The following is a 27,583-nucleotide window of genomic DNA, read 5'->3' on the forward strand; positions in this document are numbered from 1 at the left end:
TCGTTGGAATACTTTACCCCGTGTTGTTCCGCTTAATTGAAAGCGAATAAAACATCGAAATTTCATTACTGAATGCATTTATATATCATTCACTTGTGACTATACGAATGGTGTGCTAAACCCACCACAGTTCGATTAGCTAACATTTTGATTATAAAAATGGTTTTACAATTCATTTGACTGCTTCAACTAGTTGCAGTCAGCTTTCCTGTTTGCCTTTGTATAAATGAAATATTAATTAAATTTTAAAAATCATGTACAACGGGCAGAGCTGCCAAACGAGCAAGGCTTCGTTTGCGGGGGCTAGAGAGATAAGCAAATTATGATACAACTAAGCAAACATTGCAATTAGTATAAGAGATAAGGCAGCCGGCACAAACTATGCACTTAAACTAATTAACATGATGGGAGGGGTGGGACGACGCTGGGAGTGCTGAGGGGAGTTGTGGCTTATTGCAGAAAACTAAACCCTGTTTACAAACTAATAATGCAAATCGATTAACTCTCTTCTGGCCATTGAGCATCAGATGCCAATGTAGGAGCACAGCACGAACACGGCGAAAATCATGACGATCAGAAAGACGATGGCAATCCAGGCGGGGATTGTACCTAAAAGAAGTTGGCATTGAGATATTTTCCAATTTTCGCACGCTTCTTGCTTACGTCTTTGGGGCAGACTGTGGATGCAGACTTTGTTGTCCACCGAAATGGACAGAACGGCTGCCTCCGTGTCGCTGGAGATGGGCGGTCCCTCCTCGTTGGTAATAGGCAGGAACTGGAGGCCAGTTACGAACATGGAGTGTGCATGGGGAATGTGGAGCACGCGCTGCAAAACGTAAGCAAAGAAGTGGGGTTAATACATTAACGTACACTTTGATTAGTTGCCTCTGCTCACCTGCAGACTGAATGCAATGTACATGGATACGCTGCCCGAGAACATCGTGCCGACGGCCACGAACCGACCGTCGTCCCGCACTGCCAGTGACGAGAGGCTTTCGTCAATGGCCACAGCCTGGCGCAGTTGCCCGCTGGCACAGTCCCAGTGCTGCAGGAAGCCACGCTGCTTTCCCACCTTGCCCAGCGGATTGGCAATGGTAAAGAGGCGGTAGTTATCCTTTTGCGCCTCCACGGTTCCGTAGCGGCACCGTTTGAACAGGTACTTGGCCCCCTCGGGCGTTTTCCACTGCAGCTTGTGTTGCAGCTGGCCGCTGGCCAGGTCCCACACCAAGCCCTGTGCATCCTTGGAAATGCTGGCAATAAGCTTGCTGTCGGGACTGAAGTCAAGGTCATCGATCTCCTTGCTGTGTGCCGCCAGCTCGGCGGCCAGCGTCATCTGGGGAAACGTCCAGACGCGCAGCTTGCCGTCCGTGCCGCCAGTGGCCATCAGCCGGCCATTACCGCTGATGCGCACCACGCGCTGCAGGGGCTCGGCGCCCTTGAGGAAGTCCGTCTGGATCACATCCGCCGCCTGGATGTCGAAGTGCAGTCGCCGAAACTGCCGCAATATGTCGGCGGTGGACTGGGGAGGCTTATGCCCGTTGGCCACTGGCTCCACGCCCGAGTGTGCGTTTCGCTGGCGCACGTTGCCGTTCTCGTGCGGCCGTTCCTCAGGAGCAGGCTTGCCGTCCCCGACGCCCACGCCGTTTCCATTCCCATCCTCTTCGGATTGAACGCGCGGCTGGACGTAGTACATCTGGCAGTGCGCCTCCTGGCCGGCGCACAGATAGCCCCTACGGCCGCCGTTGCGCACCGCAAAGTTCATCACCACATTGGCGCCGGTCTCATGGCGCAACACCTCCTCCGCGCAGAAGTGACTCCCGTTGTGGTACAGCTCGTAGATCTCCTGGAAAGATCAATCGTCGATTAGAAACATTACAAGAATGGGGCAGAGCGGGGTGAGTTCATACAAAGCCGTTCGCCACTCCCGTCTTGCTGGAGCCACCGCCTCCGGCCACCAGAATGTGTCGGCTGGTCAGCATGTCCACGGCGTACAGCGGGAAGTTCACGCGGGCCAGCAGGCCGTCGCTGGGACGGCGGGTGGGGGCCATTATCAATAATATATCACAATCGACCGGACGCTGGGGGCGGGGGATTGGGCTGAGTGATTGACTCGAGTTTATCAGCTCTGGCCGCGGGGCAGGCACATCTAATTGGGTCTACCGCTGGCACACTCCGGCTGTTAACTGACTGGGAACTGAGGGTCGATTCAGTGGACGCTAATCATGGGAACTGTATTCTTATTGTGTTTTGGACTGAGAAAGTTGTCTTAAAAATCCACGTACACTGAATAGCGGTGGCAGGGCGAGCTATCGATATATCGATAGGCAGATGATGATTGGTGCCATAGAAGTCATCTTTCTTTAGGTGATGAACAGGGCTGCCAGACTGGTGACGTGAGCAAACAGCTGATGGGCTCCAATGTTAACAGCTGGAAATATAAAAATATTTACAGCTGTTCTCTAATCGATAGGTAACTTTAAAAATCATCGCAATAAGTTTAATGTTTTTAGGTGAATAATTGTCAACCATTCTTATCCACATATGAATTCAAGTATATTGATAATTTTGACATTGTATATTTTATATATATTTTGTATTGTACCCGGTACGCTGTCTACCTTGCAGGTACTCCGTGCCTTGTACCTAGAAGTACTATATACCAAATACACTGTACAATGTACCACCTCTTAACCTGTTATTATGGTACCCACCTTTTCGGGCTTTAAAATAAAAAATAAACAATTTTAGCCACTGCCACAATTTGAAAAAATAATTTTTTTTCCAAGTGGTATAAGAAATTATAATATTTCAGGATTGTCATTAATGCTGTGAAGCTCAGCAGTGGTCTTCCTGGTTCTTTGTTGTGAGAAAATGACCTTCAATCGCTGGTGGGCGGCACAAAGGGGACTCCGAAGTCATATTTATATACTCCTTTACGTGGGAGTTATGTATGTATGTACATATATCAGACAAAGGTGTGAAACGTGTTGAACGAGTTATTGTTCAAATCTGCAGCATCTAAAATTCTTTATTAGGTGTTTCTTATTGCTATTTTCTCTTACTTTTGTCACCTTTGCTTTGCTAACTTTATCAGATTTCAATAAAATTTCTCATAAATTTTACCATAGGCTGTATTTAAATTTAAATGGGCGTAAAGTGAAAACTGTCTACTGTCTACGCACCTGAACTAGTTTTGTTATAATTACTTTCAAAGTGCGTGAACAAGTTTTTCCGGCACTTTGATCAAATTTCACTTTTATCGAAGTCAAGGTGGCCAAAGTGATTTGTCAATATTGTTAAACTGATTCCAGAGGAAGGAAAATGTACGTATTTTATTTATAACTATTAAATGAATCATCAGATGTACGAATTTATTAAAGGGATTATTTACATATGTACAAAAGCTTCAAAAAGGAAGACTCGACCAAGTTCGTTGTGCTTGTACTTCTTTTGAAGTGTCACAACATGCATTGGTAATTATTTTGAAAAGTTTAGGGCCTTACTATTGCGACCTAACAGACTTTTTTTGGCGTACATAATAAATTTAAAATTGTCATTTGAATTGTAACCGACAAAAGAAAACAAACAGAAGACGCACTGGCGCTATCTCTTTTCCACTCGCACAGCTTCCAGGCCAGCAACAACAACAAAGCCCAGCTGGTGCTCACCGACCGCGACGCCGCGTCGCTGCTTTCGTTTTCTTCTCTGCTTTCTGTTTCTTCCTTGCTCATTCGCTTAATTTTCGCCGACGCGATCACAACTGTAAAAAGCAACTGCTGAAGTTCTCTCAACGTATTTTAACTGTTAACAATTCAAAAGTGTCCAGTGTGTCTATCGTTATTTGAATACTATTATTAACTGTGCGTGTGCTAACTTATTTCATTGGAAAGCAATCAATAGGTGAGTGGCATCTGAACCTCGAGTGCAATCTGGTTTGATCCAGTGCAAGATCCCTTTTTTCGCCACTGCGCAATTGCACCAACAGCAACTTGCGCAGAGCTCTTTTGTTGCTTTTCCCTCGCGCTTTGTACCTCTTCTTTTTTCCCGTAACAAAGTGCAGATCAGTGTGTATGTACGCATTATATGAACTTTGTGTGGTGGTAAATTGTACATATGATACATACATACATATGAGTATGTACTTCAATGTAATTTGAATGCCCTAACGGAGTTGAAAGTGCTGTTGGCGACTATCTAAATTTCTTTAATATACTCACCTCAATATACTTAAGTATTTATGTATTAAACGCTTTAGTTGCGGCGAACTTAAATACATATATATTTATGTATATGTGTAGTCTCAATGATCATTTTTGATTTGATCATTTAAAATGTATTATTTTTATCATTTAAATATGGCCGCAATATGTATGTACATACACATACATACATACATATTTCGTTTTACCATTTCGTTTTACATACATATTTCGTTTTTCTTGAGCCTTCAATTATTTATTTGTATAATTTTTTGTTTGTTTTTTGCAGAGCCTTAGTTGTGAAACCCCATATTTTTTCTGTAACATTTTTAATTTCTTTCGAGACCGAAACAGAAGAATTTTAAAATGGTGAACAACACTGTTGATACTGAAGGTAAGTTTTATTTATCTGTTAAGGATTATATTATTTTTGTTTTGGTCAGCAGTATTGTTTAATGTACTTATTATGAATTGAACAACTGTTGCATATACCATTTATTGTATTAGAAATAAGTTTAATTTATTTTTATATAAAACCTATTCCTTTGTTACATGTTATTTACTAAATTCTTACTCAACTGATTCGAAACTTATTATATTCAGTACAGGAACCCGGTATTGATTTTTCGGTTAGATTTTCACAACCGTCTCATTTTGTCTTATTTAGTTCAAATAGCAAATATCGTTGCAAAATACAGAAACCCAAGTTGTTAGTGAGTTTTCAGCCGGGGAGACTGCTGAGACTATGACATGTTCCGGAGGCACATGACAGGAATACATAATGATTTGAACAAGTCGGAAAGTAGAAGAGGGTCTACAAGTCGCACACCATGTTTGCACGTTCCTTCACTGCATTTGTATTTCGGGTTGAAAACTTTGTGGACTTTCCCAGGCAGTCATTTACTTGAAGCCAATATTATTTTGTTAAAGTACATTTAGAAGAGTAACTAATTAAGTTTTGTTTATATTTTATGTTTTGGTTCTTGCGAACGGGTCAATAGCATCAGTTTCTGGGTTCTTAAAGAGGTCGTGCTTTAAAGATATATCATTAAGCTTAATTGTTTGTACACATATTTTGTTTTAAATGATTGTCAGAGCTCTTTAAGCTGAAGTCATTTGCCTAATCCATAATAAAATCCATTTAAATAGAGGATACGCTTGCGTTTATCGTTCTCCCCATCCTGAATTGTGATGATGATGACGGCTTTGGCGGAAACGGACCCCGGTATCATTAACCGCATATTTAGCGGTGGCATTTGTGTATTATGGCATTGTAATTACCAACGGCAATCCCCTTGTGTGGCCAAGAGTTGGGGCACTTGCTTCTTTGACTTTGCGACATTTGCCAATAAATTCATAACTGATTTATCGCTGTTGACCGAGTTTCGCAGACGGAATATTTTGACTTCGCTTTGTGGCTTGTGCTGCTCATTGATTTGTTATTTCCATCAAATTGCATTAATTTTTGATTGACAAGCATAGAGTAAAGTCAAATATATGGACAGGTTGTAGCAGCGTATGATTCAAAAACCAATAAATACCTTCAAGTGGTATTGGATAGTGTAAATAGGAGCATTTAGGAAAGCATTTCTAATTGCAACTAACACATAAAACGATTACGCAGCAAATGCACGGTAGTCCTTGCGCAATAGCGAGCGATTTACTCCGGAAAAGGTTAATAATGCAGCAAATCGTGGCAGCGAACTTTGCCTGCAACTCGCAGTGCAACGCTAACGCCGAAGACCTACATAAAGGCCGTTAATAAATGTCAGTTGTTGCCACACTCACAGCAAAAAATAGGGTGCAGTAGGGGGAAAATCGTTATCATTATATACAATTTCGTTGGAAGGACGAGAAGGGAGCTGTCCTGTCCTGTCCCCCCGACAGCGAAAAAAGGCAGAGAGGAGGCATACTATGTGCGCGAACACTTTTCGCAAAAGTTTATTGAACCGGAAGTTGAGTGGCGGTTCCGCCAGTGAAATGCGGCAACAATGCGGCGCATCCAGGACAAGGAACCACTCCGGCCGCAGTTCTGTCCCAAGGCTCCGGTCATGTGTCTGCTGCATGTCTGTACCGCAAGCGTGGATCAGGATTTTGCCATGTTAAGTTTCCTCCTCCTCGGGAAATCATATTTTTCTGAAATTTCAAAGTCCAAGTCCGAAAATGGCAGGCGATGAGGCTGGCTGTGCCTTAAGGCTATTTTTTCCACTGATTTCGCTTACCAATTCTCGCATTACTTATTCATATGACGGCGGAGTCTGTGTCTGCGATTTTGGGGGGTTGGAACTTTCTCGGTTGTCACCAGAAGGCCTCGTTTATTGCTTGGTCCTCCACTTCAAGAAGATGTCCCGAGGCCACGTAATTGTTGTTTAAGTGATGCAAATGACAGCTGAAAGCACAGAAGTTCGGATGGATGGAGTTTAGTAAGTTGTTAATGTAAAAAAAATGAGGCACGTACCCCTCCAAAGTTTATTAGGAATTTTGCTATGGAGTTTGTAGCTCAGATCCAATGGAATTTTATTTTCGTTTTTTGTTTTTAAAGACTTTTGAGAACCCATTTAGGTATTCATTTCAACAATGTACGCGTGTCCAGCCTCCTGCAGCCATAAAATGGCGTATAACATAAAATTGAGAAGCGTGCACTTACGGCATCCTTAAAATCCTTTCGCAATTACTCGGCCACCAAACACCTTTATATACGTTTTAATGCCCAGCAGACAACGTCTAGACTGAACAGGAGCAACCTGCAGAAGATGATACTGTTTCTTAAAACGGGAAAGATACATTTTAAAGATACATTTAATTGGTAGAACTGAAAAGCTTAACTACCTTAAATGTTGAATATTGCCCGTAAATAGGTCGTTAATAAGGGGTGTAAATACTTAATTGGCTAGATCGACTCCACTGTTTATGCCAATCAAGAAGCGTTGAAAATGTCTCTTTCTTCCCCCGACGCACAAACTCAATTTTATTCCACGAGCACCGTTCCGTCTATAGAGACTAGCATTTGGTCCAGGAAGACCCATGGGGCATTGAATTTAATTTGTGAACTCGATTTTCGTCTCTGCAATTCATTTCCTACCCACTCCGAAAGTTCAAAAGGCCATGCTACAAGTGGCATTGGGGAAAGCGACAGGAGCCGACTGCCATTTGGGGTTGAAGGTGAATTGAAGCTGAATTGAGCACCCCCTCAACTCACTTTCTTTTATCCTTTTCCGCTCGCTCCTTAACTTACGTGTGCAAATGTATTAATAATGATGTGTGCGCATCACGCACGGTGCAGGACGAACTCCGCGTAAAGCGTCACGTGTGCGAAGGGAATTGCTTGGAGGATTGGTGGGCATATGGTGGTCATTACATTGGGGAACTGGTGGTTGAGTTCTCACTGCTGCCCATTCGCAATTTAAATGCGAATAGATTCTGCACTAGGAGAAAACAGGCAAGGCGCCTGATTTGCCTTGACTGTTGTTTTCTTTCCTCTTGGTTTTTTAGATAAATAGTTTAATATAACTACTCAAAAGCTAAATTTCTAATAGACACTTTTTTCACCAGACTTAACTCTAAGCAAAACTCCACAAGTAAACACTTTTATGTCGACTAGTGTATAATTTGTATTGTGATAACATAAAAACAGCAAGTCAGTGTTTTAGTGAGCTGCTTCCTGTCGTTTTTGGGGCTTCTGTTGGTGGAACACTACACACTTACAGGTGATTCAACCCCTAAAAGCACAAGCAAACATCCCCCAATAAAAAATTCCACACAAGCTCAGCGGCTCAAGAAAACTAGAAAAAGTAATTCGAATAATATTTAATGCGAATTCAGATCAACCTCAACTATTCCTAACAACCTTCGAATTGCATATAAACTTTTGCCAATAGGTTGATATTTTGATCATGTTTCTGAAGCCCCAAATTCATCAACGATGTGTAGGCATATGTGCTAAAGCTCCAGGGGTCTCAACGGTGATACAAACGGACAGATATCATCACCCTCTACACTGCAATTGCCAGACTGCGTCGACGTTGATGGGTAGCACGTAAATTTCTCCAGTGACATAAACAGAAATTTTCCAGCATCCGTCGCACTAACTTGGAACACACACACTACACTGGCTGGCACTAGGAAGGAATGAGAAAGGCAGTGGTGTGTGCGGATAAATTCTGTTGCCCTTTCCACCTATAAAAAGTTATGTGCACATACAAGACTGACTTTAAACAATATCCGAGGCGGTTTAAAATGGGGCTGCACCTCGCAATTTCCGCGGAAGATGGGCATTAAAAATATAAAAAGAAGAGAAAAGTCGTGGAACGCGGCAGGATATAAAACATATTTGACGCAGTGTGGCTTGTGCCCAAGAATTTGATTTGCTCAGCATCCTCCTCGACGTTAAGCTGTTGCGCCTTAAATCTCCAGCAAATTTATTCGACCTGCTTACAAAGGATAACCCTTCTGGACTCTGAACCCTGATCCCCTGCGTATTGCTCCTGCAAAATCCTCCTGCACAGCGAGCGCCCTTTATGCGCATTAAAAAGGGCAGAACATACAAAAGGGGGAAACGTTTGATTTTCAAGTGTTGCGCTTGTCATTGTGGGCAACAAAACGTTTTAACATTATTAAAAAAAAAAATGGGAAAATCGAAGATAACGACGGCAGATAGACGTTTTCGCTTAGCAGGTGTAAGGTGAAACATACCAAAAATCGCTTAACAAATTAACTTTTTAAAGATATGACGAACTTGCGTACATGCAAAAATATAAGAGATAGATATTTAAAAACAGAGTAGTGGATATATTTTAGTCGAGTACAACGTTTGGTCTTGTTTAAGCCAGCACCAAGAGATTGGACTTTCTAGTCTAATGGCCAATTTATGTCCACATATGCATGGTAGAATCATAGTATTTCTTTATCGATACACATTATGGTGGTCACTTTGAGACCAGATTCATACGTCATCTTCGTTGCTTCTAAACAAGTTATTTTATAAGTTTCAACATTTCCGCGACTTCTTAGACTTAAAGTGACTTACTTCAGGCATCGCACGATTACTAAAGCTTTGATATGTTTATAATCGTTGCCGTCGTCTGGATCTCAAGTGGTTTTCTTTGCTTCCATCAACTCCGGTTCTACCTATTCAAGCTTAGGCATTTTATATGGGGGGTGTGGGATTGTCAACGACGTCCTCAAAAAATCAGCAGCCATTGAATCCTTTTGATAGCATCGCACCCGAAGAGTGTGAAATCAGCAATGTGGGTGGCGTTCTGACGACTTGCAGCAAGAAGTTTTTTGAGATGCAGAAGGGAAAATCAATAGCTGGCGACGGGAAAAAACAGAGTTTGCAGTGGCTGCCACACCCAATATTGAATTACTCCATTACCCCATGTCCCATGCCCCATGTCCACAAAACACCCAACAAACACAAAAGGAAATGCCAACGGCCAATGCCGCAGTTGTCGTCTTAAAGCGAACTGAACTTCCGCAAGATATTTTATCCTTTTGATCTCTTCATTATCGGACGTCCCAGCTGGTGTTGCCCCTTACGCAAAAGTGGTGCCGTTGCCGGCTACGAGGTGATGACCCGCGATTCATATCCCCGATAAACTGCAATGGTGTCCTACAACGTCGTCCTTGCTGCGGCTTTTGGGCAATTTGGGTTTGCAGTTACAGCCGGAACAGACGCTCGTTGTGAACTTGAATCCATAAAATACACTTAGAAAAATGTAGAGATCATGAGATAATAATAATATCAGATATTTCATAGATTGTTAGTTTGCTGAATGGAAAGAGATTAGTCGAGCAGCTCGACGACTATCAGATACTCATTACTCAGCTCAACTTTTAAACAACTTTGCCATGTAAAAGTATTTAAGATATAAACACCCGCAGTAACTAATGAAGCCCTGATCAAACAGCCCTCTCGAGCAAAAGCACATAAAGCGCAACTGGCAGAGTAGGGGAGCCAAAAAAGACTCGAAGTTCGGAATCAAATATTAAGTGCTGAATGGTTGTGATATACATATGCTATATAGTATATACTATATGGTGCTTGCTTGCATGGTTAGCTGAGGGACTTGTACCTATAATGTGCCCCAAACATGCAATTGAACTTCAACCGCTGCTGCTCAGCTGTTCATTTTGCACTACCTGTCCCCTACTGGAGGAGGGGAAATCGATTGGTGGAGGCACTACTTGCACTACTGCCGGGGGTTGTAGCTTTACAGTAGTATTCAGCAACGACAGCCCACGACGACGAGACTACTAAAACGACGACGAGGCTGGCGACGACGGCGACAGTTGTTATTACAAACAGTTTAGTTGCGCCTTTTTTGGGGTACTGAAGGCACCGAGGGGTGTCCACGTGGGTGGGGACGGATGGAGTGCACGAGGGGGAGGCCCTGTGAGTCATGCATTGGGGCAATAACAAAATAAGTCGTCAGCAGACTGCGAATCTATACAAAAAATGTGTGTGTACTTGGACAAAAATAGAAGAGATTAGCATGTTCCCCATCAAGTCGTGATTCAAAATTATTTTCACATTGAATATATATTATATTTTTATTATTTTAATGTGTGCATATAGATTTATTTTAATTGGATCATTGCTTTCAATGAATTAATTAAATGTGTATGTTGAATTCAAAAGTTCGCCTTTATACGGACGGACAATGAGATGGAGGAACGGACATGGCTTGGTCTTGTTCATAATACCTCTTACTGCTAAAATTATGCCCCACGCAATATATAAATATATATTAACATGAATTGGTAAACATATAAATGTTAAGAGAACCCATATTTGTTATGTCAAGAAGAAAAACCACGGACAGAGCTCTTCCTCGTGCACTCTTCCCTTGATCCACATTGTGATTCATCGGTCTTTTGCAGCGTGGTGAGTTCTGCTGGCGCCGTTCTGCCATTTAAGTTGCGGCTCAATGTCCTTGTCAGCCTCATCGTGTCCTGGCTGACCGCTTCTGACGCTTGAATCAGCTATGGAAATAAAAGAAAATGTTGACCTCAATTTAAAATACAAATTCATTTAAATTGAAGTATTACAGAATAGAAAAATTAATATAAATTATGATAAGTTTAAACTCGCAACAAATTTTTTTTTTGTTAACTTGTTTGACATACAATATATTTAAAATAAGAAAATTTTAAAAAAGTGTAAAATTATGAAGCAAATAAACTCCACAAATCAATATTTCTCCCCCTTATCTTTAGTTTTTGCCCATAGTTACGAATTTTTCTCATCTCCAGTTTGGGGATTTGCCTACATTTTGAGTCATCGCTGTTTTATTTATTGTTCCTAGACAGTTTTCCTGTTCGTACATCCTCGTACCGCTTTTTCTCTGACGGCGTTCTCCAAATTTCTTCGCTCTCTCATTTTTGACGTTTGTAGTGCGCTTAATTGAATTTAACATTATTCCGATTTTCGAATTTTGTTGAGAAGTGTATTTTAAAGAACCACCAAGAAATTTAGCTCTTGGGTGAATTAAATGATCAATCATTGATTTAGTTTAAAAAAACTCAACATCTTGTACTTATTTTTGATATTTTCCAACACTTGTCTTTTGAATTTTGTATAGTTAAAAACTCGAAAAATCTTATTTCTTAATTGTTTTCTGATTTGAGTAATATTTTTTATAAAATCTTGAATAAAATCAATACCAAAAATTATATTTTTTCCAAAGCTCCTAGTATTTTGTAAGATTGTCAAGTGTGTTTAATAGTTCCGCTGGTGGCGGTGCATATTTGTTTGCTTTGGGTTAAGGTTCCAATGGGTCGGTATACAAAAAGCAGCCGGTTTTCCGAATGCATTTATGCGGCTCAGCGCGCCCTCTTCCGCTCTCCCAATCGATGGCTCTCAGTACGAATCGCTCCTCCGATTTTCGGCACTGCGCAGGCTTGGAATTTCGAAATCGACGCTATCGAAATTTCGAATTTCAAAACCAATTGTTGTAGTCAGACGATCCTATATTTTTTCCCCCAAAAAACATAATTACTATGTAGATTTTAAGTTTGGTTGACATATTTGGCAGTGGCAAGTGCATTTCAAAATGCAACCCTACAAACACTCGAAGCTTTTCAACTTTCTCGCTCTCTTGGGCGCTCGTCGCTCTCTTTGCGCTTGTGACTTGGGGGTGTGCTGTTGCCACACCCCCGCCAGTGCCCCCAAGGGTGGTGTGTCCTGTGTTCCGTGTCCTTTTGTGTGTGCACTGTCCTTGCCTTCCGACGACGCCGACGCCAAAACTCCGAATCCGAAACCGATTGCGACGCCACGCTGGCGCCAGCAAAAAGTGGTCGTCAGTCGCTCGCCTGCTGCTGAAAAATTAACTTCGGCATAATTTAGTTGGTCTTTGTCTTTCGCTGTGCTCGTTACGAATCGTCGCCACCTTCTCTCGTTTTCACAGGACTCACAGGATTTAGGGCCGTGGCAACAATAACAATAACAAAAAGGCACATCGTCGCGCAATCAAATACAACAATTTTGTAGCATACTTTTCAGCTACTCTGCTGCAATACGCATTACTCGAATCAATCAAGTTCAATTTAGCTCAGCAGCAAGTGGTTGCTCTCCCACTTGCAATACAAACAAAAAAATTACAAAAATCGAATCCAATTCGCGGTGCAACAAATTGATTTTTTGGGCTGGCGAGAAAAGCGATATAAACCGTCCGCGATATAAAATAAATAAAATACACCGGCAACAAGCAGATCGACCACCACACATATCCCAGCAATCTACACTACCAGTTCTTTAGTTGTGTGAAAGAAAGCAGATCCCACGATGCTGATTGGATTAGTACGCGACTCGGTGATGCAGTGCTTCTGCCACACGTGCCGGGCACCTGGAATTTTGCCAGCGGGTAAGGATCATCGGAGGGAATTGCGCATTGGAGCTCTGGTAACCGTTTGACCCAACAATCTGAAAGCTTACCCTTGATCCATCAGCAGTCCGTCCGTTCAACTCACAACTTTTAGGACCAGGCCCCCTAAAAATAGGCATCTACATGTCAGCGAATGTGGATACACTGAAAGAAAGAAACTCGACCTTTATGAACATATCCTCTTGAACTAACTTATCGATATACTTATTTATATATTCTTTTCTTTAATTTGTAAACTTATTTTGCCATGGATTTGCTATTACGCCAGAGATCTTTTGATAATCAGTTGTGTAATATACAAAACGGTAGAAAAATCTTGACGTAGAATGGTACAATGGCACGAAAACGAAAAATAATATATATATATGTACCAAGAAAGGGGTAAGGGTTACCCCCTTAAGGAGTTTTTCCTTTTCTACATCGCTTGAGGCGCCACTCAGCCGGCGAACGGTGAGTCACCGTCGGTTTGGTTGGAGCTGGGTTTTAATTTGGGCAACACACATTGCCACCCCGAACTTTGCTGCCTGCTCATTTCAATGCATTTAAATGTCTAGATTGCACACTTAGTTCGGGTTATGTGCTGATTTATACATGTTTATATTTATTTTTATTCTATTGGGATATTAAATCGCAGTAATCACCGCAAACAATGGCAAACACTCACACACATTAAGCAAAGTGATTGCGCAATATGCACACGGACCAACGAACACGAGGGAATGACGACAAAGGACGGCGTATATTGATTTATTGACAGCGCCGGGTCGGCTCTTATATAAAAAAAAAAACAATGAAAATGGCCGTGTATAGAGCAGCAAAGTCTGACGACATGCGAAATTGCCTATTTCGATGGGTGGAATGGGGCATCGCCTTATAGAGAAGGACCTCCGAGGTGATTTGCCACAATGCATAACTTCTGGCTGTCATTGTTAACGTGACGATTGAGATGTTAACTTTATGAGCTGTATTCATTTGATATTAAATGCTGTGGCATTTACGAATATCCAAATATTGGGATCTATAATATATACTGATTACTACCAGGTTGTGAGCAAAATCCCACGATTGATTAATGAAGCATCATCGGTCTTTGCCTTCCAAACTTTTATCCATCACAATTCATCATTATGGCAAACTTCATTAGAGAAATGAATAATCCGACAAGCAATTAGGTAATTTACAATCGCGTTCAGAAGCTGCATTAATAGCATTTAAGGCTTTTGAGTTTAAGGTAACAGCTTCACAGATTCTTCCTTTGGGGCATAAATCAGTTTCAACAATATGGCACGACACAAAGACGCAGAGCCAAGGGTCATCTGCATAATTTGAGGCCGGTTAGGAAATTAATTTGGTTAAGACACATTCAAATCTTCTCGAGAGAATGGCGACTAGCATCAGGATGATGAATTTTGAAGTGCATTGCATGGCAAGGGAACTCGGATGTGCATCTCATTAACAAAATGTCCTTGGGGCAACCAGAAGCAAAATCAAGTTAAGGTTTAATAAGCATATATGTATTTTCCTGATCACAATCAGAATCTGTAAGTTCGCTTGAGCATTAAAAGCATTCAGAGTTTTTGCCTATAATATTGATAGGTCATCAAATTGATCACTTCACTTTTTAAAGAACTCTAAACACTTAATGGCCAATTAGTTACTTGCTATCTATCTACTTTGCTTTGTCTATATCTCTAACTAACTTTAGTTAATTAAATCACGTACAGTAGTGCGGCTTCCATTAACTCGATTGCTTTCATTGCGTTTTAGTTTCTCTCAGCTCATACAACTGAGTTTTTTGTTTCCGTATTTTACCCGAGGCTTAAAGCAACTTTTTAACTCGGTTTACGAGGTATACATATATCTTATCACTACATGTTCAACTCTGACACGTACCAGCCGCATTTTTCCATATTATTCAAGCAGGAGGCTCCTGAGGTCCTTTTGTTTCCCCACCCGCCCTCGTCCTTTGCATGCGGCTCACGTAACAGACGCATACATAACATTACTTAATTTTCATTTCTTTAGTTGGTTTTCCATGCTTTCCGTCTCAGCTGTTTCGCAAATGTCGCCAAGAGAAAAAATTAATGAAGTTGCATATTTAGGCGAGTTTCTTCTTTACTCACTAGCATTCCAGATAAATTGGATCATTATTTTCGAGTATCGACAGCTTTAAAAGTAAATCATATCCGAATAGCTAGACTATCAGATACTCATTGATAATTGCTTAGATATTAATAACTCGACAATTTCAATTCTTCTTAAACAATTTTTCTTAAACAAATGAGCGCAAGATCTTTACTTTTCTTTTAGTCTGTTAAAATTTATAAATGCATATTTTCTTTTTGGGGTGAGCAATGATCCCAACACTGTGTTTGCTATGCGGAAAAGGACACTCCCCCCGTCCATTAAATTCACGCCCACTTGGGCAGGATTCTCGTGGGCTGCTGTTAAATAATTCATGGTTGCATTCCCATTACGACAATCCAACCCCTTTGCCAGCAATCAAACACTTCAACAATGACACTGACATTCGCATATTCTGCTCGTTTTTCACTTGACACACGTTTCAGAATTGTGAAGCTGCTGAAAGTCGCTGGCTTTTTGAAAATACGTTTCTGAATAGCTCTTTTTAAAACATTTTGGTTTATTTAGAGTTCGAGAATTCTAAGGTCGGAAATCCGACTATGTTCTGTTTTCAGAAGTATAATGGGGTCAAACGGTTACCAAAAACTATTGAATAAGTTAATTGTATTCTAATAAGTTCAAATATATTTTCTAAATCCAAAATGCGGCATTTATCTTTGGAACATGTGAATAGTGTCTAGACGATCGGCGCCAATCAAGAAAAATAATAAGATTCGTTCCAAGCAGCCGCGTCTAAGCAAGAAAGTTAAATTTATTAGTAAGTATACAAATAACATTTTATATAAATAAGACATTTTACTGAAACTGAAATGTATTTTAAGCACTTCCAAGTGATTGGATTGAGCACTTTAATTCTTAATTATGTTCTTACGTTAAATTTATTGTTCAACAATGCATGAAGCAGATAAAATGCACTTGCTGCAAAAAATGTGGAAGTAAAAATATGTGAATGCATATACATTATACATATGTGGAAAAGCAAACCATATATGGTTTTTATGAAAACTCAATTTCAGAAAGCGAACCGCATAATTCAAGAGGCGGAAAATGGGTAAAAATGGGACATGCGCTGATAGTAAAACGCAGTGAAAATGACATCCACAAATGTCTCTAGTAGAGGGGTGCTGGGAAAGCAGCGGGAAATGAGAGCTGCATGGGATTGGAGAGAAGATTTGACCTCAAAATGGGCGACATGGGAAATCCGTGTGAAGTGGCAAAGGGTGCAGCTGTGGGGCATTGAGGACAAATGGTTATCTCGTTCAGTTTTCTACATTCGTTTAAAACATTCCACTGCAACGCTCCACAATTTATGAATTGCATAAGCATAAAGTGAACAGAACCGTCTTCTTGGTTACTGTTTCCTCTCAATGTGTTTTCATGATGAAACCTATCTGTGTGCTTTTAGCCACATTCCAATGATTCCAATGTTCGGGATGCCCAAAGGGAACCAAAAATATTCGCATAAAGAAGAGGCAAAACTTGCTTGACAGCTGCTGTCATGGATTTATGCCTATTCTATGTGATGCTGGCAAATATTTTCATTGCTGTCCCGAGAAGAGTCAACAGTGGTCTTCTCCCTCAAAATGGTTATTTATGTTAAAGGCGTTGTATGCCTTACTAAAATGCGGAATGGTAGGTATTATCCTCATGAAAATGCAACAAAAACTACTTTTTTGTGGTGTGATGAATGCAAGCCTCTAGAATTCATCTTAGCATATTCATTTTTGAAGTTGAGTGTTATATTTCTGCGATTCTTAACTAAAAAATCGATTAGTATAAATCAATCAAATACCGAGGGGATACTCGAATCCCTTCAATCAAAGGACCGCATTTAATTAGATTGAAGTTCGTCATGGAAAGTTCTGCGGACCCTCGAATTGCGGCGCCACATTGACGACCGTTTTCGGTATCTGGTTCCGTAAGTTCAGTTTTAATTACCGCCGGCCATCCAACACAGCGAAGCACACACTAGTACAAATGTATATCCACATAGCCGACGTGGCAGAAGGACTCTTGCCACACCTGCATGTTGGCGACTAATAAAGTAAACGACCACCGGCCATAAAACAATCTTGGCAAACAATACACCATCGCCATCGTCACGGGGGTTAAGCCGCCACAACCACAATGGCAAAAACTACGATGGCGACCAACTAATTTAAACGCTCATAAAAACCGAACTATACGAGACACGTATATGGGCGACTTAGTGGAACAAATTGGATGCCTCCTGTTCTGAGTCATGGTTATGAGGGAATCATATTTGTGACACACAGCATCGTGTTGTCATTAAAGATGAAAGTTAACGTAAAATAACTTTAATTGTGAAACTTGCTATCAAAACTACATAAATAGCAGTTTGATCCCAGAAAATGTTACCAAAGTCGCAATGACTCCTTAACATCTAATTTTCCCCAATAATTATAACACAGTAACGGGTATCAGATAGTTGAGTTACTTCTATTTTTAAATGCTCTCAATTCTCAGTACTTTTTAAGCACCAACATTGCAAGTACAGTAAATAATTTAAAAAGCAACAGTTGCTCGCAATAATTACCTGTAAATTAGCATTTTCCCTGCCGAGTTCCTCCATCATCTCTAAATCCGGCGACGCCTTTCGTGAAAATTAGGCTTTCATTGTTCGGACTCAAGTAAATGCCTTCAATGCAAACACTATTTACTCTTGTTTTAAGCGACTCTTGTGCATCTCGGTATTGTAGTAGTTTTCACTCCCTCTGTTTCCCAGTTTTTCGAGGGAACAATGGCTACTTAGACAGTGCTTTTATGTCGTTTCCTTCATTAAGCGCACATAAGTATGCTTTAGTTTTTCCTCTTTTGGATTGCCCTTCATCTCTCTCGTTGTTTTTCCACACACACACACACATCGGCACATTTGAGATGAAACGAATAAGTGTAGCGAGTGTTTCTAGATTTTAACCAAAAAGCATCACTCGTCCGAGTGACGATAGATCTTAACAAATCTGGCTAAACAGCAATATTGAAACCATTTTACATTAAAATGCGTGGTCTTGTAGAGCAACTAACATTTCACTCATACCAACAGTATCCTTCATACTCGCTGTCAGTGCGAAGAAAACCAATGAAAAAACAGCACGGAAAATAGAGGAAAAGTACATAGCGCTGGGAAAACTATCGGAAAATCAATAGTGCATTAGCCTTTTCCATAGAAATTCCCATATATATGTATATATATATATACAGGTGAGGGAAAGGTGGTAGTTGTATAGCCATTTAGCCGCATTTCCAAGGCGATAAACTGCAGTGGCCAACAAATGTGTTGTTGCCCGACTGACGTACTATTTCCTACTGCTATTTTTTTTCTTCATTTTTTACAAATAAGCACGTCACTGCGTCTTTTTCAGTTGGCGAAGAAGGCGAATATAGAAGTTGTAGACATGGTATGTACAGGGTACATAAGTTCGCGAATAAGTTTCTTTACATAATGCGAAAACTTTTAAGTGGGTGTAGTTGCCTTTTTTTCGTGTCTTGCCTGTTCCTGGCCAATACTTTAAACCCCAGGGAATCGCGAACAGACGGTTCGGCTAAAACCACCTAAAGCAGCACGTGCAGCGGCTTACCACGGTAAATGCCACAAAAAGGACCTGCCACCACATACAATAGTGTGAAATATTGAGAGGGTTTTAAAAGCGTAACAATCAAAATGGAGCTTAAAAACATTTTAGAAAATATTTAAGATTAAATTGTGTCTTTCCTTTGCCTTGGCAAGTTGTAGTCTCTTTCAGACTCGACTACAAAATTCGCCTTTTGGTCATGGTAGCGACATTTGAGGCAATCAATGTCAGTCTGCGAGTCTGAATAAAAGTCACGTGCCACAGCTGAAAAATCAAGGGGCAACATTGTAGCTCGTTGTCGAACTTGCAATTTATACTCTTTCAAGGAATATAACAAACTTTCTTAAAATCGAATTTAATGTTTTTCTTATAGTATAAATGTATAGTATCATAAAAAATTATTATAAAAAATGTATATTTTAAGTAATCTCTGAAGTATATATAATCCTTTATGTCTTATGAATTTGGTCGAAAATACTTTGCGTTTTCGCAGCATTCTTTTTGACAGCCTAATGAATTGCCTCAGTAGTTCGTTATATTCTCTATATATTTTATAGTCAATATTTGCTTCCTTCTTATGAAAACATAATGTTTGGGGGGTATTTTATACACACACGTTTCGAACAGTTGGTGCTCTAAAAGCAATAGCAAAACTCAAACTGTAATAAAATTTCAGCGAAAACTGCATGCTTCCATCTTAGTTCTACTTTGGCTGACTCATCAGCTGGTCGGTCGGTCCTCCTGGCGATATCGTCGTGCTCAGCTGGCAACCGAAAGCAATTAGGGGCCCCTCCAATTGACTGCTCCATCGGCGGGCGGGGCCAATGGAGGAGCAGGGGCTCCACTTGGCAGTCGTCTGTCGCCGGAAAGTGGCAACAGCAATATGTGTGTGCATCGTTGGTAGCGACAGCCGCCGTTTGTTTTTCGGCTTTGCAGCGCAGACCGAAAACTATGCTACACGATTCAAATAAAAAAAACTGCAGATCCTGCAGGCCAGGCCCAAACTGTGTGTGTGTGTGTGTGTGCGAGTGTAGCCAACATTTTTATGTCGCTTGTGGCCCGTTGCCGGCTTCATCACACTTTTAGTCACTCCTTTCAGTTGGCCAACGAATAGCTGCGCGACAACAGCTTTTTTTAGAGAAACACGAAGAAATTAGAAATTTTTTATAAAATATTCTATTCGTCCACTCGTGTATCCCTGTGCCTTTTACAATGGTGGCCATTAATTTGCATTTGAATAGTAAGTACAATTGCATTTATTTACAACCTTTCACATTCGCCTCAATGGAAACATAAACTTCTGTGTGACTACGAAAATATATAAGTAACTGCTTGACTTTAAATGGTTTGACTAAATTGGAAAATGGGGGAAAACTCTTCAAACCATACTGCTGACTCATGCGAACAATTTAATTAAATGCAAATTAAAATGCTTTTAGGGATATTAAGAAAAGGCGACGACACAAAGTTCTTAAGGACCTGTGAAAATTTCGTCCTCTTAGTTTTGAGCACATTTTCCATTTTCATTGCTCGGCATTTTCCATAATTATTAAAGTGTTATTTCGTTTCGCCATTACACTGAAAACATCAAGAGCTACACATTTTATTTCAAGTGAGATTAACTTTTACTAATCCTACAGCTTTAAGTTAACAAAATGTTTTGTGTAGGGATCATAAATTTATATCACATAGTGGATAGAAATTCTATTTAACCAGCTCTTTAACGCAGGCCATAATTATTATTGAAATGGCTCTAGATTTTTAATTAAAACCGTCAAATGTCAACTGCTCTTTTCATTTGATTAAATTTTAAGACCCTTCTGTGTAAACTACATAAAATACGAAATACACGCAGGTGCACCACCACCTATTCGCTTTCTATTTCGCGTAATTTGCAAAAATGTAATTGAGGCCAACATGGTACATATGTATGTATGTTTGTGGAAGCATTTTACGCTGCTTTTCATTATTATAATGATGCTTATTATTTTAATTAAAGCTTTTAGTTTCACCTAAAGTGCGGGAATGCCTGCGTAGAGTGGAACGGAAATTCATAATCAAAATATGACCGTCTGCAGTGCGAAACATATAAAACGCATTACTTCGCAAACAGTAATGACTCAGTAGGTTTACTACATGTATTCCTAGAAACCAAGTGCAATCCATGGCGAATGTTCTATTCAAGTTGTTCCAATTTTGCGACACCCTTTACTCACTTCATTTTCTCTAAAAAAAAATGGGGAAGAATCTTAAATCTTAGGCAAATTAATGCCTAAAATTAATAATTTAATTAATTAATTAATACAAATGCGAACGTCGAATATAAATAACATAAATAAAAGGATGTGAACAAAATATCGGTACTTTAATAACTCATCGAAGCTATATTAAGTATATCAATTTCCTGATATCATAAATCTACCGAATTATGCAAAAACATGTTGTTTTTATAGCAACTTTTTATGTAAATATACTCCGGCATAGAAACTTTCTGTCGTGCACGTGTTCCCATTTTTTCGGGATTTTCACAATTGCAGATAGAATCGAGTTGGCAGCGCCTTTTGGAGTTTAGCTTTCCGTGTCACTTCAGTTTCGATGTTCAATAGTAATTCAGTCCAATCATTTTTCTTGTCGAAGGTGTTTAACTGAAAGTCTGTGTTTATTGTGAAAAGAGTAAGTTGTTGAATCTAATAAAACACTGGCGAGGCCGCTCACAATCCAATTCCAAATAGGCTACTCTAATATCATAAACAAAATTCAGCAAACTTTTGAGTTTTTGCTTCGCCAACGACGATTCTCAGCGCTCAATTGGTACGCAATATCATCCGTGCACGAATTCCATTGCAAAAATCTCTTCAAGCACCATGGCCCACCAGATGCGCAATCCGCCGGAGCGCCACTTTGGCCACCGCTGCGTGAACTGCAAGATATCCGATTTCCTGGGCCGCCGCTACACCTGCCGGTTCTGCGCGGACTACACCTTGTGCGGCAAGTGCTTCGATGACAACCGTCTGCCGGATTCGCCTCAGCATCGCTATTACCATCCGATGAGTGTGTACTATGCCTACGCCGAGTACGAGCTGTACTTCGGCGGCGAGCCGTTCGGCGGTGATCATAAAGTGGCCCAGAGCTACAAGTGCGCCCTGTGCGATGTTCGCGGCCTTTCTACCGCCAATTTGTTCAGTCACCTACAGCAGGAGCATCGCACCCACCGTGACCACAATGCCTACATGTCGTTGGTCAATACCCTCTATATGGCGGACAACGCAATGGAGCAACCGGTGCCAGTACCGCAGCCCTTAAGCCAAGCGCGCTCGAATCGAGCTCGCAATTTAGCAAGCCTTCGAACAGTAGCCGGTGGCAACACGCGGGCCGAGCAGTTATTTAATGCCGAATTCAACCTGGTCCTATTGGTTGTGGAGCTGGACAATATGGATTCAACTGCCGACGACTTTCCTGAACGCTGCTTTGAGATACTGCAGCAGACTGAAACTGTGCTTATGCAGCACAGAAGTTCCAGAGTGCCGGACACGGAGACGATTGAGTCTTTTGTACGCATTGTCGAAGATCAGGTGATGGCTAGCATGGCCGATCGTCGTCAGCGTCTGGGCGGCTTCGCATTACCTCGGCTGACCCGCGGTGAAGCAATCGCTCCTGGTGCTAATGCGTTAGCTATGAGCTTGCGTGATGCCATGCCCGTTGTGTTTGACCGGCCGACGGCTAGGCGTGCCCGAGAGCCTATCGGGCTAACCCCTAAATTGGCGGTGTCTTCTGGCAGCGAAAAGGCGGGTTCCAGCTCTGGGGCAGCCAAGCATCAAAAGGTCCCGACCCAAACGAGTGCGCAAGGAGAAAAGGCTACCAAGAAGATGTCAACTGTCATTATTTCCCCACTCAAGGATAAGCGCTTTTTGTGCTCGAAATTAGTGAGGGGAAATGCCCAAAAGATGGAAACCAAATTGCACAAAGCTACCTTTACCGAGGCCATATTCTGTTCGATGCTGGCAGACGAAGAGCTGTTCCAGCCGCCAATTGGTCTGCCCTGGACTGCGAATTTCATGTCGGGCGCAGTCGAGCCATTAGGCAGTGTAAACCCAAATGGGAAACTATTGCTGTATCCTGTTAAAACCAAGGTATTAATGGAAAGCTTCTACAAAGGTCTCGCCGAGTACAAAACTTGGATGGGATTGGATCAGACCGACCCAACGGCCGATAGCAAGGCAACTGAAGTCCCAGTCCCCCCCAACAGCTCGACTTATTTCGCAGTTTTTGACGATATTCCATACGCTGATTCCGGATCGGATGATTTGGAAAGTGGTAATAGTAATGAGTCAGAAGAAATGGCCAGCGATTTGCATGCCGAAGAAGACGACGATGATTTAGTCGAATTGGAGGAGGACAAGGAAAGCGGCGAGGAAGAAAACCAAGATGAGGGCGATGAAGCTTCGGATTCCGACTTCTCTGAGTCAGCCATTTCTCAAATCACCGACTTCATAGAAATGGTCATCCAGGACGAATAGGCGGGCAGCCAGCCAGCAGGCAGCATTTGTAGGAAATAAGCCTCGGTATTTTCATAATTACATATGCATATGTAGTATTTTAAAATAAACATTTGTTAAATATGACCAAACAATCTGGATGATTTCTCAGGTTTTTTCATGTGAAAGGAAGCTTTTTTCGGGTATTTCTCTGTCCAGTGAAAGCTGACTTACAAAATTTTATTTGCTAGTAGGCAACGGTTTTCCATTTTATTTCGGTCTAGAGTTGGTTCTATTTGTTATTGCAAACCATATCTCCGACATCCGAGAACAAAGTATAAATATAGCCTTACAAATTTTTAAATAAACCCAGTAACGAAGCTAAATTGAACTTCGATCAGTCATTTGATTATATCATTTAAAATGGGTTCCAATTTCTCTGCCATACCGACGAAATGTAAGGGTTGCGGTCAAATTCGCCCTGACTTTGACCGACGGTACGGTTGCAGTGAGTGCAGGTCGGAGGTCATGTACTGCGGCCAGTGTTTTGATGAGGGCCGGAATCAGTTCAGTGAGACGCACAAGGACGACCACCGCATTAAGGTTATCTACCATCAGTCCTTTCTTGACAAATTCTTCAGCGGCGAGGAGCTGCTAAACGGCGATGCTTCGAAAAGCTACAACTGCATCTTTTGTAAGAAGAGATTCAGCGCCAAGGAGCTGCAGTTGCACTTGTCCGAGATGCACTCGAACCCCGCGGATGCGTCTGCGTTGACGGTAATGCTGGAGAAGATGAGACAGGAAGATATGGAGAACAGATTTGGTGAGGAATGCCATCATGCTAAACCATGCTAACACATTTTGGGTAAATAATCTATACATTGTGATTGCCTGAAAGCTTGTGTCGCCATTGACACTCCATAATAATAGCAAATTATGTGTCAACATGTGGATATGGATACATATAAAAGGTGTCCACTGGCGGCTGCCGTGGCAACATCTTCAGTTATCGTTATCCCTCTTGTCCCATGTTCATCTTCAAGGAAAGTATACATATACATATTTTTGTTTTGACAAATAATTTTCCACTTCATTAGTTGTCCAGCCTCCCATTTGATGGATTTGCCTACAAGTTAGGAAATGAGAATGTCAAGATATCGATTGAAAAGACAGCCATCTATGTTGATTTTAATGTGCGATATTTAGGCGATTATTTTTCGTTGCAACACTAAATTCCTATTGTTTTTCAGCATTTGGTAATAACTTATTGGCCAAAAGAACAATATTTAAGTTTAGTTTTTAAGGGAGGAAGTGTAAAAATGACGTCATGTTGTTTTGATGGGGGGAAAGCCAAGTCGAGGGTTGAACCACGAGGTTCACCCTTAACCACAACTATTCGATGCACCCCAAGTGCAAAATATTGAATTACTCTAAGTCTCCCTTTGCTTTCTTTCCTCCACAGCCACAGAGATTCGCTGCCAGGAGAAGTCCCGCGGTGGACTGAGCTATGAAGTCATCCTGGCCGAGCCGGCACCCAATGTGGCCGTTCCAAAACGACCGGTCACCCCCGGCAAGAACGTTAGCGTCGAGGAGATTGAGCAGAAACTTAAGGCGGCCGAAGAACGTCGCATTGTAAGTATATGAAAGAATTAAAGAAGTTGTAATACAAAAAAATTCAATGCGTGTTTCCCCAGTCTCTAGAAGCCAAGAAGATGGCTGACATCTCCACCAAGCTGGCTAAAGTCGAGGAGGCGACTCGCAAAAAGGATGAGATCACCAATGAGTTCATTACTCAGACCAAGGAGCAGCTGGAGTCGAAAATGGAGCTGCATGTGGAGAAGCGAGAGGCCATCATCAGTGACATGAAGGAGAAGCTAAAGGTAGGCCACCTACCTCTTGCATCCCATAGTAAATTCCCAACTAACCAACCATTTTCTTCCGTTCAACGAAAGATCCATGCCCAGGATATCGAAAAGACGCGTGAGACTCTTGAGCAGCAGAAGGCCAACGAGCAGAAGGCAATCGAGGAAAAGTTGAAGATTGCTCAGTCTCTTCGCGATGAGAATATCAAGAAAATGTTGGATCGCCTAAAGGAGCATGTGAGTGTGTGAAGACTGCATGGCTAAAAGTTTTCATTTAATCTAGTTTGGTAAACCATTATATTAAATGTATATATTTATTACTTAGCTTTATTCATAAATCTTAACAATTACTTTATTAACATTACATTAACTTACATTCATTGCTGGAAAATAAAACGAAATGACACATAATTTTGACTGGACTACAAAATATGTAGACTCGTTTTAACATTTAGTTAGTCATTGAGTGTACAAACTATAAATAAGTTATCATGCGTTCATATAATTTTGGTTTTTCATTTCTCTTATATCCTCTCATTTAGAACACAATCAAAATTGCCGAAATCAAATCGCAGAACGATCAATTGGAATGTCAAAAGCTCGAGGAGAAAGCGCGCATTTATGAGAACAAATTGTTCGCCGCCGAGCAGAAACGCGAAAAGGAATTGCAAAAAAAAATTGAAAAAGTTCAAAAACTCGTACGTGTTTGTTCCCCCACTAAAAGCGACCATTTGCCCTATTGTTTGAGTAGCACTTGGCAGTAGTTGCACACCTCCAATCGCAAACGAATACTAATCCTTGGCTGCTTTCCTTTCTTTGCAGGAACGTCGCGCCGAGCTAGTGCGCCAGAACAAGGCCCAGGCCCAGGATTTGGATGGTCAGCAGAGCGCCATTGCCTCCTCGGGCTAAGTGGAGCGATCCTGCATCGAGAGCTGTGCTCACCCACTGCAAACAAGGTTACAAGGCGACTACAAAAAGAACAGCAACACTGCATAATACACGAACACATATTTAAGCAAGAAAACCCTTAAAACTGAAACCAATTTCTCAAAATTTCCAAGTATTATGAAAGCAAACGAAGCGAAGGGCAAGGGCAAAGTCTCAAGATACCGCTGAGCGAGTTTTCTCACGAGCTCTATAATGAAACACTAACACGAATAAGCTACGATAAAGCAAAAAAAAAAGGAATGCTTACGGCAAAAAACCATTAGTAAAGGAAATCTACATTTAAACTTAAAAGCCCAGGCAGAAAAGCCTATGCAAGTTGAATGCATGCCTGTCATTTAAAATTTAAAATTCTTTTAAAAGTTCACGTTGATTTCAGTTGAAAGTTTAACACCTTTTACCTTGAGTTCCAAGAATGTTATATTAGTTTTGGATTCATTATTTTCAAAGTCTTAGTCTTAAATGTTCAAGTTTTTTTTTAATTGCTGTGGCATCGACTGAGGTATTCTCGAAATAATAAGCACGCTGTATTTGCATCTATGAATGGCTTTCGCGAGTAAAAATTTGAAAATGTTTTTAATTAAGTTAATGTATACTTTAGTACTAATTTTAATTTACTAACTTGCAACAACATGATACATATACATGCTGAATATAGTTTTACACTAACAAATAATTTGTTCTTATAAGTTTCGCATTTTCTATCTATAAAATAAATGTCTAACAGAAAAAATACATAAGAAATGCTTATACAATTCAATAAAATCAAATACCATGTAAAACACACGAAACGCATTTTTCTTTTATTTACATACAACACAAACACTAAAAACGCTGATATAGACATTAATATAAATGGAAGGAAACTACGTATAAGCATACATTAATGTGTGTAATATTATATGAAAATGCATATTTTGTCTAACGTCGGGTTATTTTTAGAAATGGGTTTAAGGAGAGTGAATGTGGGGGTTAAAATAAAAAAAAAGTATTTAGGGCAAACCAAATGGAATATTTAGGAAAATTTTTTCCAAAAACCTGCGAGTTATTTTTAATTTTGCACCAAAGGGCGCTTTAAAGATTAGCTTAAATTTAAATCTTATATCGTTATATATGTATGTGTACTCGTGTAAACCTATGGCTTCTACAAATGAATATCAATAACATAAATCTCTTAATAAAAAGTGCATTGGCAAAACAATTTACACGCACAGGACACCAAATTACCCAGACACGAAAACTTTCAAGCATACTCAAAAAAAACGAACAAAATATAAACGCAAAGCATAAAATGCTTTGATATTTACTCAATTTATGATATATTAATGTCTAATCCAATGCAATAATCAGCCGAAATATTTTTGAGTATTGAGAGGAAAGGGTTACAATTTTGAACGATTGCTTAAAAACTCACTTTCTAGGTTCACGCATAATTTAAGTTCATATAAGCCACAAATAACTGACCATATGCGAGCAAAA

At 40.7% G+C, this 27,583-nt stretch overlaps 3 protein-coding genes and 1 long non-coding RNA gene across 6 annotated transcripts; 2 read left to right on the forward strand and 2 right to left on the reverse strand.

The window, feature by feature from the left end:
- Positions 1–60: 60 nt before the first annotated feature.
- Positions 61–2,323, reverse strand: LOC117136184 (prolactin regulatory element-binding protein). The gene is made up of 4 exons (XM_033296933.1): positions 1,908–2,323; positions 896–1,843; positions 664–826; positions 61–609 (listed from the first exon to the last, which is right to left on the reverse strand). The coding sequence occupies exons 1-4, from the start codon at positions 2,046–2,048 to the stop codon at positions 524–526; spliced, it is 1,338 nt and encodes a 445-aa protein (XP_033152824.1). The 5' UTR covers positions 2,049–2,323; the 3' UTR covers positions 61–523.
- A 1,410-nt stretch (positions 2,324–3,733) lies between these two features.
- LOC117150856 (stathmin) lies at positions 3,734–26,374 on the forward strand. 3 transcript variants are annotated; one of them, XM_033317964.1, is made up of 7 exons: positions 3,734–3,900; positions 4,489–4,593; positions 24,760–24,929; positions 24,992–25,177; positions 25,250–25,396; positions 25,702–25,857; positions 25,982–26,374. In XM_033317964.1, the coding sequence occupies exons 2-7, from the start codon at positions 4,566–4,568 to the stop codon at positions 26,066–26,068; spliced, it is 774 nt and encodes a 257-aa protein (XP_033173855.1). In that variant the 5' UTR covers positions 3,734–3,900; positions 4,489–4,565; the 3' UTR covers positions 26,069–26,374. The 3 variants fall into 3 exon arrangements, with proteins under 3 accessions (XP_033173855.1, XP_033173866.1, XP_033173846.1); XM_033317955.1 differs by lacking the exons at positions 3,734–3,900; positions 4,489–4,593 and adding exons at positions 12,531–13,063; positions 15,903–15,986; XM_033317975.1 differs by lacking the exons at positions 3,734–3,900; positions 4,489–4,593; positions 25,702–25,857 and adding exons at positions 12,525–13,063; positions 15,903–15,986.
- On the reverse strand, positions 6,208–6,732 carry LOC117150866. The gene is made up of 3 exons (XR_004460797.1): positions 6,658–6,732; positions 6,422–6,588; positions 6,208–6,335 (listed from the first exon to the last, which is right to left on the reverse strand). It is a non-coding gene; the product is annotated as an uncharacterized LOC117150866 (long non-coding RNA).
- LOC117150853 lies at positions 21,207–23,357 on the forward strand. The gene is made up of 2 exons (XM_033317943.1): positions 21,207–21,495; positions 21,555–23,357. Exon 2 carries the CDS (start codon positions 21,687–21,689, stop codon positions 23,337–23,339), a length of 1,653 nt encoding a protein of 550 aa, XP_033173834.1. The 5' UTR covers positions 21,207–21,495; positions 21,555–21,686; the 3' UTR covers positions 23,340–23,357.
- Positions 26,375–27,583: the final 1,209 nt, after the last annotated feature.

This window comes from Drosophila mauritiana, chromosome 2L (genome assembly GCF_004382145.1).
Source record: "Drosophila mauritiana strain mau12 chromosome 2L, ASM438214v1, whole genome shotgun sequence".
In the NCBI taxonomy this organism is placed as follows: Eukaryota; Metazoa; Arthropoda; class Insecta; order Diptera; family Drosophilidae; genus Drosophila; species Drosophila mauritiana.

What these genes read in the sequence shown, in the direction of transcription:
- LOC117150856 (XM_033317955.1), top strand. Translation starts at nt 12,985, where the DNA reads ATGCTGATTGGATTAGTACGCGACTCGGTGATGCAGTGCTTCTGCCAC. An exon ending in CGGCCGAAGAACGTCGCATT is followed by an intron (nt 24,930 to 24,991) that starts GTAAGTATATGA and finishes GTGTTTCCCCAG; the next exon opens with TCTCTAGAAGCCAAGAAGAT. An exon ending in TGGATCGCCTAAAGGAGCAT is followed by an intron (nt 25,397 to 25,701) that starts GTGAGTGTGTGA and finishes CCTCTCATTTAG; the next exon opens with AACACAATCAAAATTGCCGA.
- LOC117150853 (XM_033317943.1), top strand. Translation starts at nt 21,687, where the DNA reads ATGGCCCACCAGATGCGCAATCCGCCGGAGCGCCACTTTGGCCACCGC.
- LOC117136184 (XM_033296933.1), bottom strand. Translation starts at nt 2,048, where the DNA reads ATGGCCCCCACCCGCCGTCCCAGCGACGGCCTGCTGGCCCGCGTGAAC. An exon ending in ACATTGCATTCAGTCTGCAG is followed by an intron (nt 827 to 895) that starts GTGAGCAGAGGC and finishes TACGTTTTGCAG; the next exon opens with CGCGTGCTCCACATTCCCCA. An exon ending in CCACAGTCTGCCCCAAAGAC is followed by an intron (nt 610 to 663) that starts GTAAGCAAGAAG and finishes AACTTCTTTTAG; the next exon opens with GTACAATCCCCGCCTGGATT.